This window comes from Tupaia chinensis, unplaced genomic scaffold (genome assembly GCF_000334495.1).
Source record: "Tupaia chinensis unplaced genomic scaffold, TupChi_1.0 Scaffold000622_1, whole genome shotgun sequence".
NCBI classification, from domain to species: domain Eukaryota; kingdom Metazoa; phylum Chordata; class Mammalia; order Scandentia; family Tupaiidae; genus Tupaia; species Tupaia belangeri.
In genome coordinates, this window is record NW_006160142.1 from 9,774,575 (window position 1) to 9,789,767 (window position 15,193).

Genomic DNA, 15,193 nt, shown 5'->3' on the forward strand with positions numbered 1-15,193 from the left:
ATTTCAATTATTTTTTCACTGTTAATTTAGTTTAAAATAGTATCTATCTTTGTAATAAATTTGTTTCTGGGAGGGGGTATATAATGAATTTGCAAAAGTGAAATCCATTTTATAAAATTAGAACCTATAGGCAGGAAGTTTTATCTTCAACTTAAAATAGTCCATTTGTGACCATATTCAATAAACTATCCAGATAAAGCACTTAAGAATGCAAACCCTCATTTAAAGTTATATAAAACTAAATAAAAAATACATGAGTAAATTATGTCCTACTACAATTAAATCCAGCAAATGGGAATGCTATGTATAAGTTTATCATTTTAGGTAGTGATAACATTAAGAAAATACAGGGTGTGGTACAGTATGTTGGTTAAGAACACATTGTAGGGCCAGCAGGTGGCATGGTGGTTTAGGGTGCTGGACTCTCCCACATGGCCGACCATGGTTTGAGTTCCAGACCTGGAGACTTGCTTTCTGACTTTCACTTGCTCTCTCTCTGTCCCTCTCTGGTCAAAGTAAAATAAATAAATAAATAAATAAATAAATATAAATAATTCCTTTAAAAAAAAAAGAACACATTTTAGTCAAATCTCTAGCGCCATTACTGCCAGTTCCACCACTTAGTTGCATTTTTCTCAACAAGTTAATCTTATTCAGCTTCTATATTATAGAAAAGGTGTTAATATTCATAAAATTTTAGTGAAATATTTCAGTTGTTTAGCATGGTAAGAGTTTACAAATTTGTGACTCTTATTGTGAGACACTGTATTGTCCTCGACCTAGAGATGTTTACAGCCTTAACCAAGACATAATCACCCCTCTAAGTTTTAACATCGCATTTATAAATATACAAGTACAGTAGTAACTTTAAAATGACTTCCAGTCACCTTAAAAGTCAAAATTCTAAATGTAACCGTTTGAAAATCTGTAACCAGGTAATGCTTTCCACTTAAAATTCCTATTTTCAATTCTTGTTTATAAACATGCCTTACCAAATTATATATGGAAGTATATATCCATTTGATGTAATATATATTTATATGATTTAATGTATAATAGTTTTTTTAATCAAGAGAACTTTCATATCAACGTTCATGAGAATCAACGTATTCAGATTACATAATATTTTATATCACAATGTATTTAAAGAAGTAAAAAATGTATTACACAACTACTATTTTATCTAAAACACAAAAGAGAAACTGCAATCTTCCAAAAATTTTGAGATTTTGGAATGAGTTTAGAACTATACATTCCAGCAGAAATAGCAAAGCAATTATACAACTTAAATATGGTAAAGATTCAAGAATTACAACCAAAACACTGAAACTATTGAATTCATTAGCCAAAGGAAAATGCCATTTTTTTAACATACCTATAATAATAGCATGATTAAAAGAAATGAAATAGGCAACCAGCAGTTGGCATAATGGTTACATCGCTGGACTACCACGTAGTCAACTGTGGTTCAAGCTCCAGACCCAGCAGCTTAAAACTCACGCCAGTCGTGTGTGCATGCACCTCCAAAATCCCAAGAGAAGAATGGAGGAGAAGGAATTGCAGTGTGGCCATCCCCCCAGGGGGTGATTTCTCACTTCCTGTCTCTGTCGAGCACACATACCCTATAGCAAAAATCTCTCTTGAAAAGGAAAAAGAAATGCAATAGAAAAATTACACAATATAGAAAATGCTGGAGAGAGCCAACAACAGCACAGTGATTAAGAAAACTGGATTGCAGGGTACACAGGCAGCATGGTGGTTAAGGTACTAGATTACTACATGGTCAACCACAGTTTGGTAGGCAGACGTCACAGTTTAAAAATCAGTTGAGTGCGTGTGCATTTGTACCCAAAATCCCAAGAAAGGAAGGAATTGTAACATGGCTATTTTCCAGCCTCCCTTGCAATTCACTCCTCCTCCCATGAACACATGTGCCCACTGGCAAAAACCTTAAATTAAAAAAAAAAAGTTAACAAAAAAGGGACCAGCAATTGGTGTAGTGGCTATGTTGCTGGACTCCTATGTAGTCGACCATGGTTCGAGTCCCAGACCCAGTGGCTTAAACTCACACCAGATGTGTGTGTGTGTGTGTGTGTGTGTGTGTGGGTGTGTGCCCAAGATCCCAGGAGAAGAGTGGAGAAGGGATTGTGGTGTGGCCATACTCCCAGGGGTGATTTCTTGCTTTCTGTCTCCCTCTGTCTTTCTGGCAAGCGCATGTGCCCTATAGCAAAAAACCTCTCAAAAAAAGTAAATAAATAAATAAATAAAGAGAAAGAAAAAAAGAAACCTGAATCCCACATGGTGGATTCAAGTCCCATCCCTGTAGCTTAAAAAATATGCCACGACCAAATTCCTAACTCGAGGGTTTAGAAATTGAGAAAACAGGACTGCAGTATGACCACAAACCATTGGGGTTGCTCACTCGCTCGCTCCCGCTCTCTTTCTCTCTTACTTTCTCTTTCTCTCATATATGCCCTATAACAATTTCTGAAAAGATCAGAGAAGGAATGAAAATTAAAGGGGGGAAAAAGTAAAACATACACATACAAGACTGAGTGCTCCCGAAAGTAATAAATTATTATTACTATTTTTTTTTTTTACACATATCAGTCATCTTTTATTGGATGTGAATTCTCGACTGGGATATGAAAGTACTCAACAAGATCCTTTGGAGGGGTGCCAAACCAAGGAGATGAAGGTCTGGCTCAGTGTATGGCCTCCATGCTGGCCCTCTTCAGTGGTATTTACGTCGCTGCTCGTGTTTGAGTTCCTTATAGGAAAGGCAGTAGCTGAAAAGCACATAAGCGGCCAGCACTACAGAAACTCCAGCAACACCCCCTTTCTTCACATTGACGTACTTGTTGTAATACCGGTAGTAACCTCTCTGAAATGCTCCAGCAATGCCTTTAGGGGTAAAATCCCGCATCAATATCCAGCTTGGCAGCTCCCCGAGTTTGACATCCATAAGTTTCTTTTCCCTTACTGGTACGACTGATGCCATCCTGGAGTCCTGGTGTCTGCTGCCATTATTACTATTTTTTTAAATGCTAGAGGACATGTGTGTTGAGCAGAGGGGAAGGGGGAGGCAGGGAGGGAAGGAGGGAGAAGGAAAGTAAAACTACCTCCCAAGAGAGCCTAGTCATGCCTGCAATCCTTTTTCCTCTAATTCATCTGATTAAGATATTGGGCATATTTTTCAATCCATAGGCCAGGACTCTATTTCTAGTTAGCCATGTAGGAACTGACTTCCTCTGCAACCCAATAAGCTTTCTTACAGAGAACAAAACTATCCTAGAAATCAAGATAATCATGTAGAAGCCTCTCAACTAAGTCTTGCTGTGCTACAAGGAAAAGAGCTAAGCAACCTCCTGTCATTAAATAACCTACCCCTCCAAAAAACATGAGAGAAACATCTGACAAAGTTAGAAAACAGAAAAGGCTGAGAAGAAAGTCATGTGCATTTTAGAAATGACAGTCATATGCATTTTACTTCATCTTCTCCAAAGGGTTTACAGAAAAGATCCATGTTGAAGACATTCAACCAAAATGATTTTTTAAAATATAGGGTAGGGCTGTAGCAGAAAAAAAGTATAAACAAGAGAAATTGTAACATTAAAGGCACAAAGAACACAAAGTTGTGTTGAATAGAGAGCTATTCTGATAGGGAGTCCAATCTTCCTATGGTAAAAAGCAAAGGTCAAGAGAAAAAAAAAAAAAAATTGGGAACCAGCAGTTAGCGTAATGGCTATGTCGCTGGACTCCCCTGTAGTTGACCGCAGTTCGCGTCCCAGACCTGGTGGCTTAAAACTCACACCGGGCGCCTGTTCGTGCGTGCCCAAGATCCCAAGAGGAGAATAGAGGAGAAGGGATTGCGGTGTGACCATCCCCCCTGGGGGGTGATTTCTCGCTTTCTGTCTCTCTGTCTGTCTGGTGAGTGCACGTGCCCTATGGCGAAAACCTCTCCAAAAAATAAAAAAAAAAAAGAGAAAAAAAAATTTTTCTAAAAGAGATTTTTGCCATAGGGTTTGGGCACTCACCAGAGAGAGAGAAATCAGCCCCTAGGGGAGATGGTAATGCCAAAATCCCTTCTTCATTCTCTTCTTGGGATTTTGGGCATGCATGTACTTGCACCCAGCAGTTTTAAGCTGCTGGACCTGGGACTTGACTACATGGGAGTCCAGTGACAGAACCATTACTCCACCTACTGGTCTCCCCCCCTAATTTTTGTAAGTATTAATCTTATGATAAAAATGGACATCTCCACATGATTTGAAAGGAGCAAGCATAAAGATATTAAGAGATCAACTATTAGATTCAAATAAGACTTGACTGTATCCATATATGGCATTCTTTCTCTTTTATTTTTAAAAGTCCCCCCACCACATACAGTACCTGTGCTCACCAGGGTGTGAGACAGAGACAGAGAGGGAAAGTGAGAAATCACCCCCCCATGGAGAGGGGAGGATGGCACATAGCGATTCCTTTTCACCACTTTCCTCTTGGGATTTTGGACACAGGTGGTTGGTGTGTTTTTCAAGCTGCTGGTCTGGAGCTCGAACCATGTTACCCAAGGTCCTAACCCCACGCTCTGTGAAAAATCTCTTATTTGATAGCCCTGTGCTTACTCAGTGAAGTTTCTGAACATACACAACTGAAAAGATTTCTGAACAAACAATCCATTCAGATGATATCTTTGGTATTTAAACCTTGAGACCGTGAACCATAAAGTTAGTCTGCTAAAGGGCACTAAGTCATAACCTTTAGAAAAAAACTAAAAAGATTTATTTTATGTCCTGAATAATTTTAGAATACTAAAGGAAAATCAAATCTGTTTTGGTAGTGTTTGCCAATTTTTATGCTGGAAGTTTTACATGAATCAAATATCCCAATATCTGAGCAGAACAAGGACAGGTTGGTTATTCTTTTTCATATTTAATAAATAAAATAAGCAAGCCATTAGAAAACTAAATATGTCATTATTCTAAGACTTTATAAGGTGACACAATTTCTAAAGACTGATTTTGAAAGATAAGCCAATGAATAGGGAGGGAGATAAAGACTTTCTTATGGTTCTATGAAAGAAATCAGTAGTCTGATTTCTACAGTAGCATTATCTACTGATGGATTATTTGAATGCTCAGGTCTAAACTTTTTAAAAACACATTAGTACCTATTACTGAAATGTTGAGAAATAATTTCCTTGCACTTCAAACAAACTAAGTACACGTGCAGCTAAGAAGTTAGCACCTACAGCCCACTGTTATGAAGAAGTCAAAATTTTTCAAATGGTGGTACAAGTCAAAGGAAGCAGACAGCAACTGAGAAGATTACAATTTTCTGGGGCAAGGAAATCATTTGAGAGAAGCCTAGTGCAGCCACTAATATATAAATTGACTTTAAGGGCCTGCCAAGTGATTCTGTTTAGGAAGTTCTGGTATACTTGTCGAGCTTTTGTTTGATCCTGAAAACCAAGTCAATACAAAAGTATATTTGGACCCTAGTCCTATATCATCTTGATCTCCAGCATATGACAATGGCGATTGATATGAGACTGAGATTCCATCCAGAAAGCAAAGCCTGAGACAAGGGCTTATGCAGGGATAGTTTATCAGAAGTGACTGTAGGAAATGAGAGTGGAGACTGGAGTGAAAAACAGAAGGGAAAGTCAAAACAAGGGTGTGCTTTCAAGCAGGTCACTATCGTCAATGATGGCTCTGTGAGAAGCTACAGTGAAAATGCCTCAGAACTTCTGTCCAAGAAATGGAATCCAGAAGCATATGTTTACTGGCCTCCATTCCAACTAGTTGAGTTGCCCTAGGGGGATTAATTCTCTCCTATTTCCAGCTTTACACAAATACTTGCACATAGTAACTCTCAGAAGCATCCTTGATCTTAGCATAAAAGCACCCTTGGGGCAAAAAGAAACAACTAAGGTGGAAGGGCTGAGATGAGGGGTTTTGTCAAGATAAACCGCCATGAAGCAGACTGAAGCAATGTGACTGATTAAAAAGTGTTGCAAAGAAAGTAAAGAAGGAATCAAGAAACAAATCTGTAATGAAAGCAGGTCACAGGGGCAGCCAGCAGTGCAGTGGTTGAAGCAACTTGATCCCACAGGGCCAACCGCACAAGTCCTAATTCAAGTCCCAGACCCAGCGGCATGAGAAATGGGTCAAATGTGTGTGTGCATGCCTCAAATCCCGAACGGAAAAATGGAGAAAGGATAGCACTATGACCATCCCCCATGCTTTCTCACTTTCCCTCTCTGGCTCTCCAGTGAATGCAGGTGTCCTCTAGCATATTAAAAAAAAGAAGTCTACTTTGAGGAAAGGGGAGGGGAAAAAAAAAAAAAAAAGCAGGCTCAATTTCTTGGGAACCAGGGGGACAACAGTGGAGACAGAAGGGATAGACTACAATGGGGGTGGAAGTGAGTTTGGTGTGATGGAAATCTTTAGTATCTTGACTGTGGAAATGATTTCATGGGTATAAATATGTCAAAACTAAACAAACTGTACACTTTAAGCATGTTCAGCTTAGTCAATTATACCTCAATAGGGATGTTTAAAAAAACAAAAACAGAAAATAACAACACTAATTCTAATTTTTGGATAGTAATGGACCTACATATAATTAGCTGCTTCATAATAGTTTTCTCAAGGATTAGTAACTTTATAAAGTACATACAATAGCAATATTTCTTCTAACAAGGACAAAGAAGATAACAGTTCATAGAGCACCATTTTTAGAGAACAAAATTTTACCACTTTATATGTAAAAATAAATGTATAAAATGTATATATATTGAAGAAAGAAGGAAAATATATACGGGAAGTCAGATGGTAGCTATTCTCCCATAACTGTTATTAAATTATGTTAAACTAGGAAAGCACTTAAGCAGAAAAGTGTGAATACTGCCAATCTCAAAATGTAACGCTTATTATCTTTAAAAGCATTTTGTTACTTTTATAATACCTGAAGTGAAGTAATAATGTCAGTCACTTAACCAGATCTTAGAGAGCATAATATCTTCATCTTAAGTACTATTATTTCCAGTATTTTAATAATTTCCACACTGTCCTGGAATGTGATCTTTTGTGCTCTGATGACACTTAAATTAATAGCATAATTTTCTGGTACTTGCAACAGTTGCTTTCCATTCTGATTTTTTTTTATACTTCCCTATAATGCTTGCAGATAAATCTTCTAATAATCATTTTTATCTTAATCTTTGAAGGATTCAAAAGGCTTCAATAGAATGAGAAAATATTAAGACATTAAACTTTTTGAAAAACTTAAATATTAATTGAAATATTTCCAATCAGGTATGTTTAAAGGGTGATAAATCTTCTAAATATGCAGTTCATTTGATCTTACTTACATGCTTCATTGATGTTCTCAGGTCTTTCTAAAGATACACCTGTAACTGACATATAATCAAATGCTGTTCTCTGTCAAGCAATTCATAAAGAATTTATCAGTTCTTCTATACTTATTTTGACTATAACTCACGATTATTTAAAATATTTGCTACTATTTTTAATTTATGTGAAGAAGGTACTTGAGAAGGTATTTGTCCATAGGACCAAATAAAACATGGTTACCTCATATATAGCTATCACAGAATAGTTATAGAAACTTTATTTTTAAAAGAAAAAAAAAAGTCTGTCAAGTGCAAAAAGAAAACAGGTATATGCTTGTAGATGCTTTCAATCTTATCCTTAGCTATCAAAATTGAACCAATTAGTAAAAGCAAACCAGGTTAGCTTTATGTTCCAGCTATATACACACACACAAAGAAAAACTAGCTATATCTAATTTTTCACCACACTAAAACCAACAAAATAAGGAAATAAAGAGTCACAAAAATCCTGGACTCAGATGAAGTAAAGAACAGAAAGGATACCAATGTGCTGCTTCCTGCTACTGTTACTCTCCTAGCCAGAGGCCAGGAACTAACTGCTTACAGTGACATCGTTTAAAACCTAAATAAATAAATACTGTACCATTGCATATAAGAGCCACCAACTCCAATGTTTTGGTTTGCTTCCCTATATCTATCTGCTAAATTGGTTTGGCTTCTAAAATTCAACTTTGATTTTAGCATGAAATAAATGGAAGAAATATTTTCTAGCTTAAGGTATCAATATCGCTCAGAGATTCTAGCATATGTGAATTAACACTTTTCATAACTGAATTATCATTTCTGTCTTCAACCTATTGTATCTTTATGTTCAAAATGGGCATCAATTTTCCCAAAAGGACGGTTTAAAACATACACACACACACACTAACACCCACATATTCCAAACTGACAAGTGAAAAAAATACAAACAGATATAGTGTACCAATTTTCGAGGCCCTGAGAATGTTAGATAAATTGTACTTGTGAAGTAAATTTGCTTCACTGATATAAGGTCAAAGTATTTTTCTCCAAAAGTATTTTTAAATGACAAATTTAAAAATAAAGTTCATTTTATTTTAAGCAGTAAGAAATCATGGGAAGATTGATATATTTCTTTTACTTGGGTAACCTGCTATATAACAGTATTTTACTGAGTTTCTTTATACCATATCATTAAGTATTAGTCCACCCAAGTATTAACTATTAGGTTGTCGGAAAAGTCATGATCCATTTTTTGGCATAGAAAAAAATATGTCATGACTTTTCTGATGACCCAATATATTAACCAATAAAACTGTAAAACCAAAACCTCTTTCTGTCATCATCTCATATGTATGGTACTTATGGTACAATGCAAATACAGTCATCTCCCACATCCACAATCTGATGAGACTGATAGTCATGTTTCATTAATCATCCCTATCTCATTTTTAAACATCAAAAAGCCTTTTGATTATTACATATATGGAAATACTGTCTTTAAGTACATGTAGCTCAATATATATAGAGAGATACTCTTTGTTGTTATATATCTACCCAAAAATAAAAGTGTATATGGAGATAGCATTCCTCTGTGCATATTAGCTCGTAACATTTTAAGAACTCACCAATTCACAAAATGCATTAACTCCCTACATCACTTTCCATATTTGCATAGCACTTTACAATTCAAAAGGACTTTCATATATATTTCATTTTACTCACACATGCACTCTATGACACAAATATCATTCTCCTCTTTTTATAAAGTTAAATGATTTACATAAGGTAAGGACAATGCCAGAATTTGACCCAGAGCTTTACAATCTGTGTTCTCTTTCTACTATGCTACAATGACCTAGCAGAATAAATTATGAAGCCTATTATGAAGGTCTATAATGAAGTCAGATTTATTAATGTCAGCAGGTAAATCACTTAATATATCTTAAGGTGATACTGAAGTCTTTGATAAACAACCTTTTCCATACACCTAGTTGCTGTGAGCTTTTAAATTCATGGAAGAGATTTACCTTTCCACAGAAGCATCTCATATGCCCACAATGCAAGATCTCAAATCTTCAACAAAGTTTAAACCATTTTGATGTTCTCAGAGATCAACTGGAATTGTAGCAATAAAGTATCTTCTTTACAGTAGCAAGTAACTGAGAGTTGAAGTCATCTGCCCAATCAGCACATTTACTGAGGTCTACTATAGACATATGTGGGGTTGAATAACTTGGATAACCAAAGTGGAGAAAAAGATAAATTTTAACTCTAGGAATAACAAACATGTGGACAATGAAGGAAAAATAACTGTTGTTAGCTACCTCACCTGTCTCTACACTGTATATGTACACATTCATAATAATATAAACAGTGAATAATTGTATCAAAAGCACAATATAATTATTTGAGGAAAGCAAGAACAAAGTATGCATGTGTATGGAGTGAGGGCAGACAAAGAAAAGAGAAAACTCCAGTTTTTTCCAGTGGTAATGCTTAAAACAAAAAGTAGAATAAACTTGAAATAACAAATTAGAATGCCAAAAGAATCAGCTAACAGTCAAAAGTGGTTGACTTGGAGAAGGAAAAATAGGTGGAAGGAAGTTAGGAGATGCTTGGAAGTAAAACCAACTGTAAATCTAACTTTTAAACTATGTTCATGAATGACTTTGAAAAAGTAAAACAATTTTAAAAATTAATAGCTTTCTCACATTCTATGATAAATTAGAAAATATGATTAAAAAGACATTTGCAATAACGCCAAAAATTTTAAGATAGAAATGAAACAAAAATAAGTAACACGTGGACTTAAAAAATTACTATTTTGCTTAAGAAACTAAGAAAACTTAGAGATAACAAGTTCTTTCACTGAGAACCTATAAATTCTTAATTGAATGGATAAATGTAAAGACAATTATTAACTGAAATTAAAATAATTCTAAGGAATATCTGGAATAATAAATGTACAGTATTATCAATGAAGTTTTTAAATATTAATTGAAATTTGTCAATAGGCATAGTTTTCGTAACTCTTATTTAGTGTGATCCCAATACTAAACAAAGACATTAAAGGTGACAGTTACTTCATTTTGCTCACTTTTATTTTCTCTCATTTTTTTTCTTTTTAAAAAATCAATGCAGGGTACTTTTTAATGAATGAGTTATTGAAAAAGAAAATAAAAGCAGAAAGAAAGATGGCCAATGGGTACTTGATTCTAATAGGTCATATAACTCCTTCACTGGCACTTTTTCTACCACACACATCATTTCAATAATGACTGGATTTTGTTTTGATCCTTTGATGTCTTTTTATTCGTGCCACTGTGGCAACAGTAAGATTACCAAGATGGCAAAAGCATATGTAATTTACCAATTTAGAAGCAAGCAAAATTCAGTGTTATGAGTTCTCCAATAAAAGACAGCAAAGCAAAAAATAAAAAAGAAAAATCCAGTTGGTCAAAAGAACTTAGGGTAGATAACTGAGGGTTTTTTGCCCTCTAACTTTTGTTTGTTTTAAACCAAATTTATTTCTCTTAACACATCTGTGAAAGACAAAACTCATTACTTCTATATACATATGAACTGAGGCAAAAGGGCAGTCATGTGACTTGTTTGAAATTATACAATTAAGTCAATGGCTGAACTGTAAACAGAACCTAGGATACCCAACTGCTAGTATGCTGCTCTGACTAATGGATCATGCTCCCTGCTATGTAATAGGACTGCTTCCTTTAATTACAAACTCTTCTTACACCATCAGATTATCAGCCAGAGGCTTTATCATTAGTTTTGCTCTTCTTGCATTCATGGCACCATTCCAAGAACATCAAATTTTCACAATAAAAAAAAGTAAATACTACTGCTTACTGCATCATACCCATTCTGAAAATTCCAATTGTCCATGGCATAAGGTTACCTTACCAAGTCCTCATTTACTGAAAAACTTTAAAAGCAGAAATGCAATGTTAACATTCACTTTTGCTTGGTCAGTGACCTAGACAAAATGAGTTTTATTTTTATATACTTATAATATCAGTGTACTTAAAGTATTGCATAATAGCATTCTATAATCTCATTGGTTAACAATATTCACAAATATGACTTGTATATATAAGTCTAAAAGGTGATTGTAAAAGATACATTTCGGAGCATTTGTGATGTTTGGGAGTAAAGGAAGAAAAATCATAAGATGTTCTTTTTTGCTAAACTCTGTAAGATATAAAATTTACCAGCTAAACAAATAAATATCTAAAAAGAGATGTTCAGACACTTGTCTTTGAAAAGCACTTTGTGTTTCTTTGGCACACATCACTGCAGCAATAGTAGCAGCAGCCTTGCCCTTGGTGCTGATTTCTTACTACTCTAAATGTCTCCTCTGAGCCAGAATACACTGGCTGTTGCTGATCATGCTGTGAGACACCTGCACTGGCTACTAGGCTTGTCATGACGCACAAAACCCTACCATCTTCAGCTTGACATTGTGCAAGTTATAATTATTCATCCAAATGAATATGTCAGAGCAACAGCAGCAGACCTCTCATCAGAGCAAAAGAAAAATACATCAAAACATTATCAACCCAGCAGGAAGACAGGGACCATAAGGAAAATTACCCATTTTTAATATGGATGCCACAAAGCCATGTCTATTATATTACAAAAAGAAAGGAAAATAAAGATCTTCCAAGTTTAAAGTCCAGAAACACTGAATCCAAAGAGGAACTATACAAAGCAGACAAGGATTTAAAAAAAAAAAAAATCAATGATCTGAAACCTATTTACTGTCTCTTAAATACAGTTTTGCTATTAAACTACAACAGTAATATTTATGTTGCTTAAGCTCTACAACTGTTTAACATTGTTAAAATAAAATAAAACAAAACAAAAACTCCCATTAAAAAATGTTTCCCAGAGCCAATCAGTGAAAATGGGTCATACATAAGAAAAGAAGTCTCATATATTACTACTTACTTTCAAAACAAACTATTACTGCCAACACTCTGATCATGACTAAAAGACTCAGGGTTCATACTCCTAGTACCATCACTAAAATCCTCCTTGTGATGTTATAAATAGCATTTTGTTATAAATAGTATTTTCTTTAAACTTTCTAAACTTTGATGGAAAGTAAAAAAGAAAAACTACAAAATCACCCAAAAATCCACAAAATGAAGAAGACACACCCCTAAGCTGTTTATATAAAATAGATAAATGTAAATATCGATTATATCTCACATTTAAATAAAAAATATACAACTTTTAAAGTAAACTATGAGAGAATATTTTGTCAAAAACAATAAAGATTTTCTTGAAACAAAGCAGAAATCACAAGAGGCTGATACATATGACCACCCTAAAAGTTAAATGTCTACATGACAAAACAGCTCATACATGAAAAGATATTTGCATCCTACCTAACCAACAAGAATTAGTTTCCAAAATAAAGAATTCCTGTAACAAATGAAAAAAGATTTCATGTAGGCAAAGACAATGAATCCAATAATCATGGATTATAATCCTTGATAAAAAAAATTAAGGCTAGACTAAATAAAATCAGAATAAAATTTGAAGAGGACTTGGGAGTATAAGAATTACTATACATTGCCATATTGTGTATAAACCTGTAAAAAATAATTTCACAAGGCAATATGGCAATATTTAGTAACTTCAAAGAGACATATTCTCTTATATCCAACCTTTTCACTTCTAGGAATAATATACACTGGTAGTCTCAAACATGTGTGAGGAAATAAGGGTACTTATTGCAGAACCATTAGTTAGAAATAGTGAACAAACTCATCAGTAGGGCCATGGATAAATTAACTGGTTTATGAAATCATGGAATAATACAAAGCATTTAAGATAAATGTATGAGGGGCCAGCAGGTGGCATGGTGGTTGGGAGCTGGACTCCCACATAGCTGACTGCTGTTTGAGTCCCAGACCTGATAGCTTGCTTTCTCTCTCTCTCTCTGACTCTCTTTGGTTAAAAGGAATAATAATAATAAAATTAAATGTATAATTTTTTTTTAGAGGTTTTTGCTATAGGGCACGTGCTTGCCAGACAGACAGAGAGACAGAAAGCAAGAAATCACCCCCCAGGGGGGATGGCCACGCCGAAATCTCTTCTCCTCCATTCTCCTCTCGGGATCTTGGGCATGCACGCACACATGCCCGGCCTGAGTTTTAAGACACCAGGTCTGGTATGTGAACCATGGTTGACTATGTGAGAGTCCAGCGACATAGCCATTACACTATCTGCTGGTCCCAAATGTATAATTTTTTAAAAACATATGAGATACATACATATTATGAGTAAATCACAGAACCAACACTATAAAAAAGTCTGCAAGTATGGTATTAAAAAAATAGCAAAGAAAAACAAGCATAGGTATTATGTATACCAATTTCTGGGAAGCAGTTAATCTCTTTAAGAAAGAAAAAAGCAGCAAAGAAAGAGAAAAGGAGGGGGGCCTTGGTTGTTCCTTGACCATTTCAAAGAGAGAGATTTGATGCAAGTGTGACAAAGGATCTGTCAAATTTGAGTTGTGCATAAAAAGGTGTCTAATTTTTATATGAGCTTTGCTAAAAATTTTAGTATTTCTTATCGTTTAAAAAAAGAATTTATGACATTCTAGTTATTGCTAATGAACTCTGTAAGTTTTCTTAGTGCTAGTAAAGAATGGAAAACTTGTATGACCCAATTATTTTAAAATTTGGATTTGAATTAGTATTACAAATACTTATCCTATGCTTTATGTACAAGGCACTGTGCTGATGTTAAGTAGGAATACAAAATTTAAAAGAAACTGCCCTCCAAGATTTTCCCAAACTAATTTTATTAAAAGGCAGAATAAGACTAAGTGCTAACAATCTTTTGATAGAGATGCAAGCTTTCATAAAATCTGGGAAACTTGTACAGTATCTAAAAATCACTAAGAGACTCATCAGCAAGATATTTTCAATCTTGGAACTGTCATAAATATTAAAATGTAATTTAGAGATAACATTTCAGAGAGTAATCCAATCCAGGTGCAGTATTTTCTCAGAATCTTACTTTATAAAAACATAAATATAAAGCTTCTAGGCCAACTAGATAACATATATTTAAAAACATGAAATCTATACAATATATATATAATTTCAGCTTATTTAAAAAAATCAACACAGTATTTCCTATGTAGCTATAACATATTTCAAAATACCGAAAACAAACCACATACTCTTTCTGCTCCTTTTATTGTTTTCTCAATTTACACTGAAGGAGGAGAATTTTTCAGTTTTAAAGAAGAAAAATAATTTTTGAGTAACTATGTATGAGTAAATGACATTTGAACCTTTGTAAGATTATTTAAATCCTGTTAAGCTTATTTTACTAATGTCATATATAATAATATAAGCACTTATAATTTAAATATAAGTGTGAATTTATACTTAAGTCTAATCAAAATTTTAAAATATGAGTGGCCTCCATTTAGAGAATATTTGTAAAATGTCACTAGGAATACCAGTGTCCCTCCATTTTGCTATGACCTGCCATAGCTTACTTGGTGAAAGAAGGACCATGCCCATTATCATCAGACTTTTCTTAAAACCTAACTAACTATATTCTGCCACCTTGGAAAATGAAACAAATGAAATGATGATAGTACTACTGATAATCATACCACCTTATGTCCATATAATGTTAAAGTTTACAACAAATTTCTAAAAACATCTTCTTGTACTGAGATACTGAACTGACAGAAGCAGGAGGAAAAATCAGTATTCTTCACTCTAAGAATGACACAGGAAAGAACAAAGTCGAAGTTCAAGG

The 15,193-nt window shown here is 34.5% G+C and overlaps 3 protein-coding genes across 7 annotated transcripts in view; 1 reads left to right on the forward strand and 2 right to left on the reverse strand.

Moving 5' to 3' along the window:
- Window positions 1–15,193, forward strand: part of VRK2 (VRK serine/threonine kinase 2) — a 165,836-nt gene that overhangs the window by 129,377 nt on the left and 21,266 nt on the right. The window lies entirely within an intron of this gene.
- The window catches only part of FANCL (FA complementation group L), a 73,166-nt gene that overhangs the window by 12,165 nt on the left and 45,808 nt on the right, over window positions 1–15,193 (reverse strand). The gene's annotated exons all lie outside the window — the stretch shown is intronic.
- Window positions 2,611–3,724, reverse strand: LOC102473338 (ATP synthase subunit f, mitochondrial). The gene has a single exon (XM_014591811.2). The coding sequence runs from the start codon at window positions 2,999–3,001 to the stop codon at window positions 2,735–2,737; it is 267 nt and encodes an 88-aa protein (XP_014447297.1). The 5' UTR covers window positions 3,002–3,724; the 3' UTR covers window positions 2,611–2,734.

Bases quoted from the DNA above. Each gene is read 5' to 3' on its own strand.
- LOC102473338 (XM_014591811.2), bottom strand. From the start codon at position 3,001: ATGGCATCAGTCGTACCAGTAAGGGAAAAGAAACTTATGGATGTCAAA.